The sequence below is a fragment of the Vigna unguiculata genome, chromosome 3, assembly GCF_037176805.1.
Source record: "Vigna unguiculata cultivar grain cowpea cultivar isolate G323 ecotype 2 chromosome 3, ASM3717680v1, whole genome shotgun sequence".
In the NCBI taxonomy this organism is placed as follows: Eukaryota; Viridiplantae; Streptophyta; class Magnoliopsida; order Fabales; family Fabaceae; genus Vigna; species Vigna unguiculata.
Window position 1 is genome coordinate 55137880 of NC_140794.1, and position 16569 is coordinate 55154448.

General features: G+C 30.7%; 1 protein-coding gene across 1 annotated transcript; it reads right to left on the reverse strand.

Moving 5' to 3' along the window:
- Positions 1-12115: 12115 nt before the first annotated feature.
- On the reverse strand, positions 12116-14958 carry LOC114178902 (F-box protein PP2-A12-like). Its single transcript, XM_028065051.2, has 3 exons — positions 14428-14958; positions 14163-14281; positions 12116-12865 (listed from the first exon to the last, which is right to left on the reverse strand). The coding sequence occupies exons 1-3, from the start codon at positions 14728-14730 to the stop codon at positions 12436-12438; spliced, it is 852 nt and encodes a 283-aa protein (XP_027920852.1). The 5' UTR covers positions 14731-14958; the 3' UTR covers positions 12116-12435.
- Between the last annotated feature and the right edge of the window lie 1611 nt (positions 14959-16569).

Here is a 16569-nt window from a genome sequence, read left to right on the forward strand (position 1 = left end):
TTATGTTTTCCTCAGTAAAACAAAACAATAAATATAATTCAATTATTACTTTTTCTTGGTGAAACCAAACAACCTCGATTCAATTTATCCTGCTATAATATTTTATCCTCGTATTATACAATACGTATATACTGTGAGGTTATGAGCATCTACTGTATCAATCTGTTTACCTTCTTCATTCGTGAAAAACATTTAATAACATTTAATATCGTTTTAAAAATTTGCTCTTTTAAAACTTTATTTTATATATAAACGAATTTTCCATTTAATCTGTTATTTTAATAAATTTCCACTTTTCGTGTTAGATCTTTTTATTTTATTTTTCTTATAAATATATTTTGAAAAATATTATTAACATTGTTATTCAACGATAAATATTACATTTATATATTATTATGAATTAAACTTTATAACGATTATATTAATATTAATGAAAACACATGTATATACTTAATTTTATAATTTTGTTGTAAATAGGTTTTATTTATTGTATAAATAGTTTTATAATTAAAAAATTGTTAACTTAAGGAAAACAGTTAAATTAGAAAAATATAAAATTGATAATATAATTATTTTAATTTAAAAATATGTTTAATGATTTTGGAAAACAAAATCTAGACAGTAAAAAAGAAATCTCTTTTATTACAGGTATAAATATTAGTAATAATTTTTATTATGTTTATATGATTCTATAATTATTATATATATAACAGATTGGTGATAGATATTGTTTTGTTATAAGAAAACGCGCAAAATTATTTCCTTTGTATCCTCTACCAAATTGTAGGTATAGTACTAATAAATAATTATTTTACATTAAAGAAGTAAGAATAATTAATTGGTAACTGCCCATATTTAGAGAGTTTATTTATTATGTACTTGATAACTACTTTAATTATATCCGTGTTATTTGTTGTTGATAGTACCTATGACTAAGGAAAATTATTTGCATTCAGAAGTTCTTTCATTTATATTAATCTTCTTGACACCGGGGCAGTTTTCGTATATTATATTTAATTTTAGAGATAAATTTTATCTTTTTCATATTTGAATTTAATAAATATCAAAATTTTATTTTGTTTTCATTTCCATTAGAATAGTTACGTACTCGCAATCGTACCTGTACTATTTTCTTTTACGGTTTTAACATTAGTTAATTAATTTTTATGAAATAATACAAAATCATAAAAAATGAAATATAATATCAAATATTTAAAATTAAAATGATGTTTGTTTCTTAATATTAAATATTTATAAATAAATTATAATTGTATATATTTTACATTATAATTTTATGAATACAAACATTTATTAAATTTAAAAATATTAATAAATATATTTAATAAAATTTAAAAATATTTTTAAAAAAGTATAAAAAGAAAAAAAAATCAAATTAAAAAAATATTATAAATGTTTGTTTACTTCAACTTTTTAAATTCTAATGAAATCACTCTTTTACATACTAATAAAAGTTATAATGCACTCGATTAAAATTATACAAAGAAAAAAAAAACTAATAATAATATAATGTTAACATAGGTCTTTTATCTTTTGAACTTTAATATTTATAACAATATATAAAGAGAATTTTCTCTTTTGAACTTCAATATCTATAATCTATAAATATATATAAAGAGAATTTTCTCTTTTGTGTACACATTTCATAATGTCAATTATACCCTTTATAATATAATTATTTATTAAATATTTTAAAATTAATGGTTATTTTAAAATTAATACCAGTTCTACCTCTTTTATGTTTTTCTTTATTTCTTAAAACAATATATAAAGAGGATTCCCTTTTGTGTGTCCACATTTCATAAGATCAATTATACCCTTTACAATATAATTATTTATTAAATATTTAAAATTAATGGTTATTTTAAAAGTAATACCAATTCTACCTCTTTTGTGTTTTTTTTATTCATCAACAATTAATTTCTCTATTTATTTCCCTTTATTTTTAATAAATATAAATTTTTTTATATATTAACTTAATAACATTACACTATTATCACCTACCAACATACTATCATTCATAATTAAAAAATGCGTACACACAGACGCAATATATTGAATGATGATAAAAAAAATCAATGACAATAACATTAAATTATTATATATAGTAAACAAAATTTATTTATATAATTAGAGTGATAAAATTATGTGTAAGATAATGAGTTAAAAATAAAAATAATTACATAAAATATAAAAATAATATTCTACATGATAAAAAAAATATTTTAAAAAAATGATCAAATGTGTCTTAAAATCAATTTGAGAGACCATTAGATGAAATCGCACAAAGAAAAACAAATGTATAGTTAAAGATATGATAAAATAAAAAATACTTTAGATATTTAAGAAAAGTTTTCAAATATCAGCCTAGTCGATTTTTTTAATGAAAATTGTTTTAGCAAAAAAAAAATAATTCTTCAGATAAAACAAAAATTAATAATGATATAATAAAAAAGAAAATTATATAACCTAGGAAATGAAAAGTTTGTGTTATTAAACACTTAAATTAAAAGTATTAAACATTTTCATGTATAAAAAAAATATACGATAAGTGAAAATATTAAAAAAAGAGTTAAAATGTTCAAATGTGAAATATAAAAAAAATATTTAATTAACTTATTTGAACATAATTGCATGAAGATTGTGATAAGATCAAAACTATTTTGAAGATACAAATAAATTTTATTACAAACCAACAATTTAAAAAAATAAAAAATAAAAAGTGTGTATTCTTTCTTTTATTCATTATTAGTTGATTTTCCTTCCTAATTTTGACACAATAAGAAGGAAGTTCTGATACTCACTCTCTCATTTCATAAGAACCCACCTAGATACAAATGGAGAATTTTCGGTAACCTCTATTATAACATTTTGGTTGATTATTTAAATTTAAGTTAAATAAAGTATATACTTATGTTTAGTATGTCTATCCTCTCCACGTGTCAAATAAATTAAATGTCATTTTACGATCATATCAAATTTAATTATTAAATATAGAAAACTTGTACTATTATTAAGAGGGTGTAATCAAAACCTATCATTAACACGTTGGATTAGGTCAATAGATTTTTTTTTATATGTATATGTCAATAACGTATTCAAAAATCTTATCTTGACTGATCAACACGTGCCAGCCAGCTATACATTTTTGAATAAAATATAATTTTAGTACTGTATCAACTTTAAGATTACTATTAGGGATGGTAAAAATATTTGTGCCCGCAGATATCTGCGGATAAAATTCATGACGAATAGTTACTATCCGCGGATATTTATTATTTGTGGGTAGCGGGTAACGGGTATTTTAATACTCATAAATGGGTCGGGTACGTGTATCATACTATCCGTACCCGCGGGTACTTGTTACCCGAAAAAAATTAAAATTAAAATTTAATTTATATTTTATTAAGTTAAATTTAATTAAAATTAAAATTAACAGTATATTTTATTATGTCAAATTTAATTATAATTATAATTTTATTTTATTTATATTTTATTTTTATAATTTTATATTAAAAAATTTATAAAATATATTTTTTTTAAATATTTGTGGATATCAGGCATCCACGGGTACTCGCGAATTTTAAAATTATCCATAAATATTTTTTAAGCGGATACCCAACAGATAAATAGACGGATAGCGGACAAATTTTTTTTTTGCAAATCAGGTTACGAGTAGGCACTATCCATGCCCGACCCGACCTGACCCGTTGCCATCCTACCGCATATGGCTATGAAAGTAATATATGTATTTATTTGTACACAATCTAAAAGAATAAAATAAGACCATTAATGATATCAAGGGAGAAATAAAGGTAAAATTTTAAAAAGGTAAAATTAAAAAAGTTAATGATGTGAGTGGGCGGTGAAAGCATTGAATGCAATGTCAATTTGTTGAAAATAATTATCCATCTCTATATGATAGAAGGTCTTGTTTTGTTTTAGATAATTAGTTTTATTAATAAATTATATGTTCTTCAATAAAAACATTTTTTTTTATTAAACTCTTATCTTTCTTGTGGCGACTCCAAGATTATTTAGATGGGTGTCTTAAGTTCCAAATGATTTAACATCTCATAAAACTTATATACTCTTTTTAAAATTATTTACAATAGATTGATAATTTCAAAAAATTTAAAATATTTAAATAAATTAAATTTGACTTGATCTAATTTGAAATTATTTTATTTTTTAAATATTTTACTTAATAAGTTAATTCAAATTTACTATTTTTTGGATCAATTTCAATCACATTTTCGTATATATCCATCCCTTTTATATCCCATTCCAATAATTGTATCGAGTATCGTTTTATTTATTTGTTGTATTTTATTTTGGGGAATGGTTTATTGAAACACCTCAGGCAGAAGAAGATGGAACAGTAAATGGGCCGAAGCCCAAACCTGTCACTCATCTCGATTCAACAATACGGGCCAACATATTATGGTAATGGTACCATTATATTGTGCACTTCCGTGTTTTATCGTTTAATTGGGTTGGGATTTAGATATAGCTCTTTAGGTGTTTTTTTTGTGGTTGTTCTTATTCTCTACCTGAGATCAGAGTTTTGCTTGTAAAACTTAATTAAGGATCTTTAAGATTTATGATTCTCACTCGATAAAACATAATAGAGCACTAATGAGAGATCCTGTGAATATGCGTTCTTCAAATTTATAATCTTGTGTGCTCTTCAACCACCTTTTCCCAATCTATCTCTTTGCCTTTCTTTCTCTTCTCACACGTACTTGATGGGTTACAGTGAAAAGAACCTTATGGCCAGAGACAGAACCCCAATTCCTTTTATAAACCAACGTCCATCAAGTTGGTTTTTATTTTATCTTTATCTTTATTTTATTATCACTTCCCATAATAATAACCAATAAGTCTTTATATTTTATTAAATCACAATTGGGCCCATCATAATATTTCAAATGAGTCACTAATAGAATTAATTCGTCAATTAATTCTAACATTCTCCCACTTGACTCATATGATATCATAACATTATGTGATTTAATACATAAACATAATGCGCAATAAAAGACCTTGCATAAATTGGTTCCATCATTATTCATAATTAAAGATACAGACATAATAAGAGTCATGGCGGTCACACATCATTTGATCGACATGATCCCTTCCATGTACTACTATATCATCCCTTTCTCCTTAATATGATCTTAAAAACGAGAAGTCAATAATGGGTTCAAACATAATGTCATTTTACAAAGCAATAACATAATATAATTTGTTTTCTTCATCATAATTTGCATGCATAAACATAAAGAAGAAAACACAGATTTCAGAAATTTATACATTAGGGAGCTCAAAGTGTCACATAAACATTCAAAACATTAACATTCAACATTTAACATTCACTAGTAGACATAATGCCCATATTCTTTACATGACCAGCATACAATTTGGGCGGTAACCCTTTTGTTAAAGGGTCAGCAATCATAAGATCTGTGCTAATATGTTCTATTGACACTTTATGTTTCTGAACTTCTTCTTTAACGGCAAAGTATTTCAACTCCATATGTTTAGCACCTTTAGAATACTTGTCGTTTTTAGAAAAGAAGACTGCTGCGGAATTATCACAATAAATTTTCAGCGGCTTGGAAATACTGTCGACTACTCCAAGTCCTGAAATAAAGTTCCGCAACCAATTAGCCTGAACTGTGGCCTCAAAGCATGCCACAAATTCAGCTTCCATGGTGGATGCAGCAATGACAGACTGCTTCGCACTTTTCCATGAAATCGCTCCTCCGGCTAAAAGATACACATAACCAAATGTAGACTTTCTTGTATCCACACAGCCGGCAAAATCTGAATCTGTATAACCTATCACCTCAAGGTGATCAGTTTTTCTATAAGTAAGCATGTGATTCTTTGTTCCTTGTAGGTATCTTAAAACTTTCTTTGCAGCTTTCCAATGCTCCAGACCTGGATTACTTTGGTATCTACCAAGCATACCAACTGCAAAGCTAATATCTGGCCTCGTACAGGTTTGAGCATACATCAAACTCCCAACAACAGATGCATAAGGGATATTTTCCATCTGTTTCCGTTCCAAATCATTCTTTGGACATTGCATGAGACTAAACTTGTCTCCTTTCTGTATTGGAACAGGAGATGTTGAACATTTATCCATTCTGAATCTCTCTAAAACTTTATTAATATATGCATTCTGAGACAAACCTAACAATCCTTGTGATCTGTCACGGAATATTTCTATTCCTATCACATAGTATGCCTCACCCATATCTTTCATTTCAAAGTTATTAGAGAGAAACCTCTTAGTCTCACTTAATAGACCAAGATCATTAGTCGCAAGCAAGATATCATCAACATACAGAATCAGAAATATAAACTTACTCCCACTGACCTTCAGATATATACACCGATCAACGGTGTTTTCCTTAAATCCAAAGGACACAATAGTATCATTGAACTTAAGATACCATTGCCGAGAAGCTTGTTTAAGTCCATATATCGATCTCTTAAGTTTACACACCATGTGCTCCTTTCCTTCTTCAGCGAACCCCACCGGTTGGTCCATATAGACATCCTCTTCTAAATCCCCATTCAGAAAAGCAGTTTTAACATCCATTTGATGCAACTCAAGATCATAATGAGCTACTAATGCCATGATAATTCTAAAAGAATCTTTCTTAGAAACAGGCGAAAATGTTTCCTTATAGTCAATGCCATCTTTCTGAGTAAAACCTTTGGCAACAAGACGGGCCTTGTAACGTTCAATATTGCCTTGAGAGTCACGCTTAGTCTTAAAGACCCATTTACACCCAACTCTCTTGCATCCTTCTGGCAATTCCACAAGGTCCCATACGTCATTATGTGCCATTGATTTAAGCTCATCTTTCATGGCATCTAACCACTTATCAGAATTATCACCATTAATGGCTTCTGAAAAAGAAATTGGATCATTATCAATACTTAAGTCATTTTCTGACTCTTGTAGATAAACCACATAATCATTCGAAATAGCAGACTTTCTATCTCTGTGAGATCTTCTTAATACAGTGTAAGGCTTGGTTCGAAAAGAAAGGTGAGCATAATGCTTATGTATGTTTTGAATCAAACTTAACTGAAGTTCCCCATAATACGTGGTGGATTGATTCTGGATGTACGACTCATGTTTCTAATGTGATGCAGGGATTTCTTACAACCCGAACCATAAACCCAAATGAGAAGTTTGTCTTCATGGGCAATAAAGAGAAAGTTCCAGTGGAAGCGGTCGGGACTTATCGTCTAATCCTCGACACTGGATATCACTTAGACCTTATGGATACTTTTTATGTACCTAGTATCACTAGAAATTTAATTTCTTTGTCTAAGCTAGATATTGCTGGATATTCTTTTAAGTTTGGGAATGGTTGTTTCAGTTTGTTTAAGCGTACTTTTATGATTGGATCTGGTACACTTTATGATGGTTTATATAAATTGAATTTGGATAATTTATATGCTGAAACTCTTATGACTTTGCATCACAATGTTGGCACTAAACGTAGTTTAGTGGATGAACGATCTGCTTTCTTGTGGCATAAACGTTTGGGACATATTTCCAAAGAAAGAATGCAAAGATTAGTAAAGAATGAATTTCTTCCGGATTTAGATTTTACTGATCTGAATGTGTGTGGATTGTATTAAAGGCAAACAAACTAAACACACAAAGAAAGGAGCCACAAGAAGCACTCAGCTTCTTGAAATCATACACACCGATATATGTGGTCCGTTTGATGTAAATTCTTTCAATAAAGAGAAGTATTTCATCACCTTTATTGATGATTTTTCGCGTTATGGACATGTCTATCTACTGCATGAGAAATCTCAGTCAGTAAATGCCTTGGAAGTTTATATAAATGAAGTGGAAAGGCAATTAGACAGAAAGGTGAAAATCGTAAGGTCTGATAGAGGTGGTGAGTATTATGGAAGATATGATGAAAGTGGACAACACCCTGGTCCGTTCGCTAAGTTCCTTGAGAAACGTGATATTTGTGCTCAATACACAATGCCAGGCACACCACAACAAAATGGTGTATCAGAAAGGCGTAATCGAACCTTAATGGATATGGTTAGGAGTATGTTAAGTAATTCATGTTTACCCGTATCATTGTGGATGTATGCTTTAAAGACTGCCATATATTTGTTGAACAGGGTTCCTAGTAAAGCTGTTCAAAAGACTCCTTTTGAGTTATGGACGAATAGGAAACCCAGTTTGAGACACCTGCATGTTTGGGGTTGTCAGGCAGAAGTAAGGATATACAGTCCGCAAGAAAAGAAACTGGATGAAAGAACAATCAGTGGATTTTTCATTGGTTATCCAGAAAAATCAAAGGGGTACATGTTTTACTGTCCTACCCATGGTACTAGAATCGTTGAAACTGGAAATGCTCGGTTCATTGAAAATGGCGAAACCAGTGGGAGTGAAGCTTCACGAAATGTGGAGATTAAGGAAGTTAGAGTACAAGTTCCTATAACTAGTACTTCTTTATCAAGAGTTGTTCCACATGTTGTAGAAACTCACAACAATCAAGAAGAACAACAAATTAATGATCCCGAGGTTAACAATGAACCGATAATAGAACAACCACAAGAAATAGTATTAAGAACAACCACAAGAAAGTTTGATTCAAAACATACATAAGCATTATGCTCACCTTTCTTTTCGAACCAAGCCTTATGCTTTATGCAGTCCTTCTGGAAATGTCCAGACTTCCCGCAGAAATGATATTTGTCATTTTTCTTCTGGATTTTGGTTGAGGACTCGTCAATCTTCAGTGGTCCTTTACCCTTTCCATGTTTCTTAGCAACTTTCTTTCCAACAGCTCCTTGATTCTTCACATATTGAATAGAGTGGCTTCCTAAGTTCTTCAGTCGGGTCTCCTCCTGAACTAGCATACTGTGCAATTCATGCACATTCCACTTGTCTTTCATGGTGTTGTAGTTCATCTGGAACGGACCATACTCAGACGGTAATGAGTTCAGAATGAACTGCACGAGAAAACCTTCATCCACTACCATTCCTAAAGACTTAAGTCTTGCTGCGATATTTGTCATCTCGATCACATGCTCATGCATAGTACGCGAACCGTCAAACTTCATAGTGGTCAACGTACTCATCAGTGTCCCAGCGAGAGACTTATCAGCAGTTTGGGAGCGCTCTTCCACAAATTTCATAAATTCTTTTGCGTCATCAGTTTTGGGAAGAGCTGACTTTATATTACTTGCTATGCTCATTCTCATAAACATTAAGCTAAGTCTGTTTGATCTTACCCAGGCTTTATAATGGGTTTTCTCTTCATTGCTACTAGTATCCGTGATAGCAGCCGGCTTTTCAACTAGAAGAGCTAGATCAAGATCCAACACACCTAAGTGAAATTGGACTTGCTCACTCCAGTCAGGGAAATTCAACCCATTAAAGACTGGAACAGACGAAGCAAGCGCGTGTAAAGATACCGGAATAGAGACTGCAATTAACACATGCCTAACATTAATGCTTTGAGTCATAAAACTAAACGTAAAAACAGATTCAGATATAAACAATCATTCTATGCATACTAATGTTCTCCTTTGGGAGATCCACTAATACACAAACATAAGCATAATGATGCTAATCATATTATAACATTATTGATAATTAAAATATGCATCAACTAGAATCACCTACTACCTTTGGGTATATAAATAAAACTAGTGACGCATACAAAATTATCTACAATCATGTTCATTAATTATGAGAACAATTAATCAACCTTTGGGCGATCCTTAAATGTCTTATAATTAATGAATTTTAATTAACCCATAAATTTAATTATTCATAATTTAGCATCCATACTATGGGTAATTAAAATAAAAAAGATTAATAATTTGAAATTATATAAACATTAAAATTTTGGCCACTTTGGTGACTAACAAAATTTATCATACTTAATTTCAAATAAATAAATACACATTTAATTGCTATAAACTTTATATAGCATCCTTATTAATTTTAATTTAACAATATTAAACATAAATATTATTACAAATTAAAATAAAATTATTAATTATTTATATAAATAAAATAATTAATATTATTTATATAAATAAAATAATTAAAACGTAAACCAATAAAAAAAAATTACTCATCTTAATTTAAGCACAATGCACGTTCAGCAGTTTTTAAACTTTCATTTAGGCACGTTCACAGGATGGCAGCACACGTTCACACATTAACAATATGCCATTCACTTTGCTTCATTTCAAACAGTAACGGTTTTTTTTATTTTCAATCAATGCCATATTACTTGCACAGGTAACAGTTCTTAACTTTCATTCATTCCTTTATTCCAATTAAAAACAAAACTCCATTACAGTAAAGCACGCGCACGCATAAATCCTAATTAATGGCATTTTAATGGCAGCAGCGGATGCACTTGATCCATAGCATCATCATTCATAAAATTAAATTAGGGCTTATAACATTAGAGAAAAACATAATAAGGGAGAAACATCACATAATAGGAGAATCATAAATCCTACAATCTTGCTCTGATACCACATGTAAAACTTAATTAAGGATCTTTAAGATTTATGATTCTCACCCGATAAAACATAATAGAGCACTAACCTTGATCCATGAGAGATCCTGTGAATATGCGTTCTTCAAATTTATAATCTTGTGTGCTCTTCAACCACCTTTTCCCAATCTATCTCTTTGCCTTTCTTTCTCTTCTCACACGTACTTGATGGGTTACAGTAAAAAGAACCTTATGGCCAGAGACAGAACCCCAATTCCTTTTATAAACCAACGTCCATCAAGTTGGTTTTTATTTTATCTTTATCTTTATTTTATTATCACTTCCCATAATAATAACCAATAAGTCTTTATATTTTATTAAATCACAATTGGGCCCATCATAATATTTCAAATGAGTCACTAATAGAATTAATTCGTCAATTAATTCTAACATTGCTTTCATAACTCCAAAAATAAATTTAAAGTTCTCATTGAAACTGAAGAGAAGTTTCAATTTTGTTTGGAAAGCAATACAAAAATTTCCTAAAAGTTTGTACCTACCTTTTGTCTATAGAGAACCATATTTAGATATGTATTATTTTAGATGTTTTTTTTATGTTGCCGAACTAAAGTTAAATTCCACCTTTAAGATATTTACGTCTAAAATCGATGTTAAATACCAAGGTGATTGCTCCAAAAACACTTAGAAATTGTGCCACAGAATCGTCCCACAGTAAAAGACATTATTTAATTGTTTTTTTTCAGATTCTCAAATTAAAAATAGATCATCACCTCAATTACTCGTGATTTAAAGGACATCATTTAAGTTAGCAATGAGTACCAAATTGAAGCTCCAATTTTAGCACCAACATGGATTCTTTTTTAAACCTTAGTTAAATTGTTGTCAATTGATAGTCTCATTCACTTAATGCAAAAAAGTGTTTATGTTTAGAACTTAATTTAAACCCTTGAAATAAATTTCAGAAGAACATAACCGATCGTTAACTTTTGTTATAGCTCTCCTTACTTTCAATTGCTTACATTATATCTTCAATATTTTTATCACAATTAACTCGGTCAGCATTCTAATAACAATCCGTGATTGAATTAGATTCAATTATTTTCTATAGTGATTTTCAAATTTACTGTAGAATCAGTTATGGCACTGATACGAAATCAAAAGGGACAGTAATAGAATATCATTTTCACGCCACTGAATTATCGTGCAAGCTCTAGATCAACCAAGCAATATCGAAGATAAGTTAAAGCAAAGGAGACCAGTTTGAAATATGCTAAATCTATATTGAATTAATGTTTACAGACTTAATATGGGATGAGTTTTATTTTGCTACCCGAGTTTTCAAAAATAACCTTTTTTTCTTTTTCATCTTAAACTAAATTCTACTTTTTTAATAAGATCCGGTTGAATACCAAACAAGAGATTTTTCAGTTATATTTCCGTGAACATACGTTGAGGTTCTGGTAACAGAAAACCAAGCATGGCCTAAAACGTAGGGCGGGGAACAAGTAGAAAGGAATACCAAATTTCAAGTAAACTATAAACTATGATCAACGTTAGCCCATAGACTAAAAAAGTAGTCCACTTTTTTTCGTTTACTTCAAGCATGATCAACATTTCATTGACATCAAATGGTCACTTTTGTTCCATCTGCAAAAAAAATATAAAATATTCTGCACCATACAAGGTTGCGATAGAATGTTCGAGACAGACTTCCAGACTAAATAACCAGACATTTATCGGTATATACATCAACTCCTGGCTTCTACAAAAATTCTAAATTAAACCTTAAAGAACCATACTAAAAACTCGATTCTCTATTCCTCCTGACGCGGCCTACGCTCTAGTATACAATTATATATACTTATCGCCAAGGTTAAGAGCTATTTAAAAAAGCTTTAACCTTTCTGAATTCACTTGGATATATGAGCACAGAATCTAAACAGAGCCCTCCTTTTGTATGTGTACAATCAATTTGAGTCATAGAGAATTTAACTTTTGTTGATGCATTACCATTCTCGACAACAAAATCGCCTGCATGGTAAAAGGCCCATTTACCTGGTCCGTTCAGAAAACACTGGGATGTAACATATTGGCCATCTGAAGTCCATAGCTGGAAACGAACAGGCTTTACATCCCACCCATGAACATGCTCTGTGTTGCAAACTCGCCGGCCAAATCTTTTGGAGGCTCGTCCTAGATGTATTCTGTAGAATACGCTGTATCTCCCAGCAGGAAACGGGAACTCAACATCTCCATCCACTTCAAACCACCAGATTTGCTGGAGATATGCAACACTGTTGAATCTGTAAAATCAAGGAGATAATATTGGTTATTCCAAGGCTCTATTAAACCAAATCAACATTTAAACTTTACTGATTTTGCAAATAAACTACTTGACACAGAGATTGCAACTTGCATCATCAACCATAATAGCAATAGCAAAAGAAGCATATCCTTCACAACATCACAAGTCAGAGAACATCTTTCAGCCACCACCAATCAATACCAAAAGCTACAATACATACCAGTGCTAGAAGACTTCTGACATGAACATGGAAAATATATACACACAACCACCAAATTTTCTAGGTGATAAATTATAAAACATGACCACATTATTGATTCAGTAGTCATGAATTTAGATTGTGATCTGAACTATAACTGCAACCACAGTACCAAGTTCTAAGGTTTTAGTTTTCTGCAACAGAAAAGACTCGTAAGATTTACATGTCTGCAATATCCCACAACATTACAGTTTTTAGATTGCGGCAACAACAGTAATTAAAAATCTTATACAATCTTACACAATCCCAGTTAGCCCACCTTATTTTCTTGTTCACACAAAAAAAATAAATCTGGATTTAATGATCTCAATGACCACAAAAGTGTAAAGAGAAGAGTGTATATGTATATCACAGAATAAGAATGGCTTTTAGAAAAAAATAGAGTCACTTTGAATAGTGTGGGTGTATATACATATAAATCCATAACATAGGGGGAAACACAAATATATCATTCAACTGTAGTTATAAACTAAAAAGTTAGCAAAGTAAAGAATCACAATAAAGGATGAAGAATGGAACACGAATAACAACATAAATACGGATATTACTCATATCAGCACTTAGGTGTATGATATAACATACTGAGAATTGAATTGATTATAATTTTGGAAACTTTTATATATATTCCCGATTCCCAGGGTTCTCAAATTTAACACTAACGATTATTAGGGGTTTCCCCAAGAATTGCTATGTCACGAGTTCCGAGAATCTAGGGTTCGCCTGATTGAGCAGGTGAAATGAAGATTGTAAGGTGGAAATAATTCAGGATGATAATGACTATGAAGAAAACTAGCAATCCAGAGTGAAAATGGGTTGACATTTGATTTTCCCCCTTTCCACGATCCAGTAGGACCAAACAGACCCCAACCCAATTCTATTTTCCCTCTCCAATTCCCCGTTTTCTTCTCTATCTTCCCATCACCAGTTTTTCTCATTCAAACAGGACTGCATAATTTGGAAGGCCATATAAATCGATAATTAAAAAATAAAAAGGGAGAAGTATTCCAATGGGTATAACTAGGAGAAGAAAAGTGACCTAGATTCCTCAGTGGGGATATGGTTCCAGTATCTCCTATCATCAATCCCGGTTATGGACAATCCCTTGGCCGAAACGCACAAACACAGCTTACCCGTGCTCCGATCCAGCCACACTTTCTGCACAAAAACACAACTATCTGAACTCCACTTCCTCTCACATCAAACCACAAACCAATAGCAATAATAACAAAATCAACACGGATTACAATTATTAATTAATTAATTAATTAATTAATTAATTAATTAATCAATTGATCCATTACCTTGGTGCCGTCATCAAGAGAATTGAGTCTACAAAGCCTGGCGTAAATCCCCCTCTTCCCCAAATGAGAAGGGAAATCATCGAAGATGCGGCGGAGGAGGACGGGGTAATTGGACGGCAGCTTTGACTCCCAGACGAAATCCGCGGAGGAAGCACCGCGGAAGGCGCGATTGAGCGTAGCGAGCTTGCAAATCTCGGGAGGGTTCATGTAGGTCATGATCTCAGCCACGCAGCTCTCGGGCAACTCGCCCAAACCGCACTTCGGCGCCGATTCCGACGGCTGAGACGAAAATCGCAAACCCATCAATCAACGGTGAAGAGAAGAAGAAGGAGAATGGAAGTAATGGTACCGAGTGGGTTGGTCTTAGGGTGTTGTTGGTTTTCTCACGGAGATGTCTCCGAGTTGGTGTTGTAATTGCAATTGCAATCGCAATTGTAATTTGTAATTTGTAGATGACTCGGTTCTGTGGGTTTGTTTGTTTATGCGAGACAGCGTGATCTGACTAGGACTTGACGAGAATCACTTCACAGTTATCCACCTTCGCCTTCCTCTTCACCCCGCAAATCCCTAACAATTACCCTAATCCCACCAAAACTTCTTAATTTTCGGATAATAAGACTTTTTTATTTATTTATTTTTCATTTCATTTAAATCAACTTTAATGTTTTGAGGTTTTGTTTGGTCAATTTTGCAGTAATTAATTTGCAATTGTCAACCGCGTCAATACTATGTTATCCTTAATCACTACTTATTTATTGAAATTAAAATACTTTAATGTCTTCAAGTTTTAGGACCTTCTAGAAAAATAAATGGAAATCCAACTATCGCTTTAAATTTTTTGGCTACATTTGTTTTTCTTTTCCCATGTATAACAACAGAAATCAATAAAATTATTATATATCAGTGATAAGAAAGGTAAGAAAAAACTGAACCAATAAAATATTTCAAAATGTTAAATTCTCATGTTAAAGGATAATGTGAAAAATATTATTAACTGAATTAATTACTTTTTTAATTCTCAAGGATGCGTTTATTGTATTTAATAACAAATAGAGAAGTAGTTAATATAGAAATTAAAAAGAATGAGCGTGTAATACTTATTTTAACAAAAACAATATTATAAAATTTATATTAAAAATATTTTCCGTTAACTGACAACATATTTTGTTGGTACGATTCATATTTATCAAACTCAAATATTAAGAAAGAAAAAATATTTTTGAATTGATATATCGTAAATGTGAATTGTCTACCAACCTCAAGAGTGGCCGATATTAAATTTGAGAGTGTTTAATCGGATTCGGTATGATATTGGTATCATTTTTGTAAAGAAATTTTACTTTTTAATATAGAATGTGTGGATCGAGAGAAGTTATTTGGTTGGATTACGTGTCACCAGCGAAAATTTATATATATATATATATATATATATATATATATATATATATATATATATATATATATATATTCATTTGTTTATTGATTTAGAGATAAAAAAAAAGTGATTTTATGTTTTATGTGTTCTGTGTGTGGTGATGATGTTAAATATTTCTCTTATTTATTTTTTTATTGTTCTATCTATGACTATGGGAATGGTTGAAGAAAATTTTTGAGGATTTACAGTTGTCTTCTTTGGATTTTATTGTTTATTGATGTAGGATCGTCTTAGATTTGGGATGAAATTGGAAAAAAAATGAAAGACATCAATTGGGAGTTTTGCGAAACGGGAGAAAATCACGTTATTTGGAGAAGGTTCCAAGACAAGTGAGGAAGATTCGCCACTTTGAATGGAAGATTCAAATATAAGGATCGGTGGTTCGAAGGAGAACCTGGAGACTTGAGAGTAAAAGTCATTGTTTCATAACACTCAAATCTGATTATAAAGTGTTTCACAAGGACATATATACTATGGGCTAAAACACCAAAAGACCCAATAAAACTAAAGGTCCGATAAAGTCCAAACAAAAACATTACAAAAATTATAAAGAGTTCATATTCTACGATCCGAAGCTTGTTGGAGATCTCTTTGAAGGTCCTAGGCATGATTCCATCAATTGTTTTGAAATCCTTGTGATGGTCCTGAACCACACCTCCATCGTTTACGAAGTTCTCTTTGTAGTAATTTGTTTTAATTGATTAAAG

What these genes read in the sequence shown, in the direction of transcription:
- LOC114178902 (XM_028065051.2), bottom strand. Translation starts at nt 14,730, where the DNA reads ATGGGTTTGCGATTTTCGTCTCAGCCGTCGGAATCGGCGCCGAAGTGC. An exon ending in CTCTTGATGACGGCACCAAG is followed by an intron (nt 14,282 to 14,427) that starts GTAATGGATCAA and finishes GTTTTTGTGCAG; the next exon opens with AAAGTGTGGCTGGATCGGAG. An exon ending in ATCCCCACTGAGGAATCTAG is followed by an intron (nt 12,866 to 14,162) that starts GTCACTTTTCTT and finishes TTGATTTTACAG; the next exon opens with ATTCAACAGTGTTGCATATC.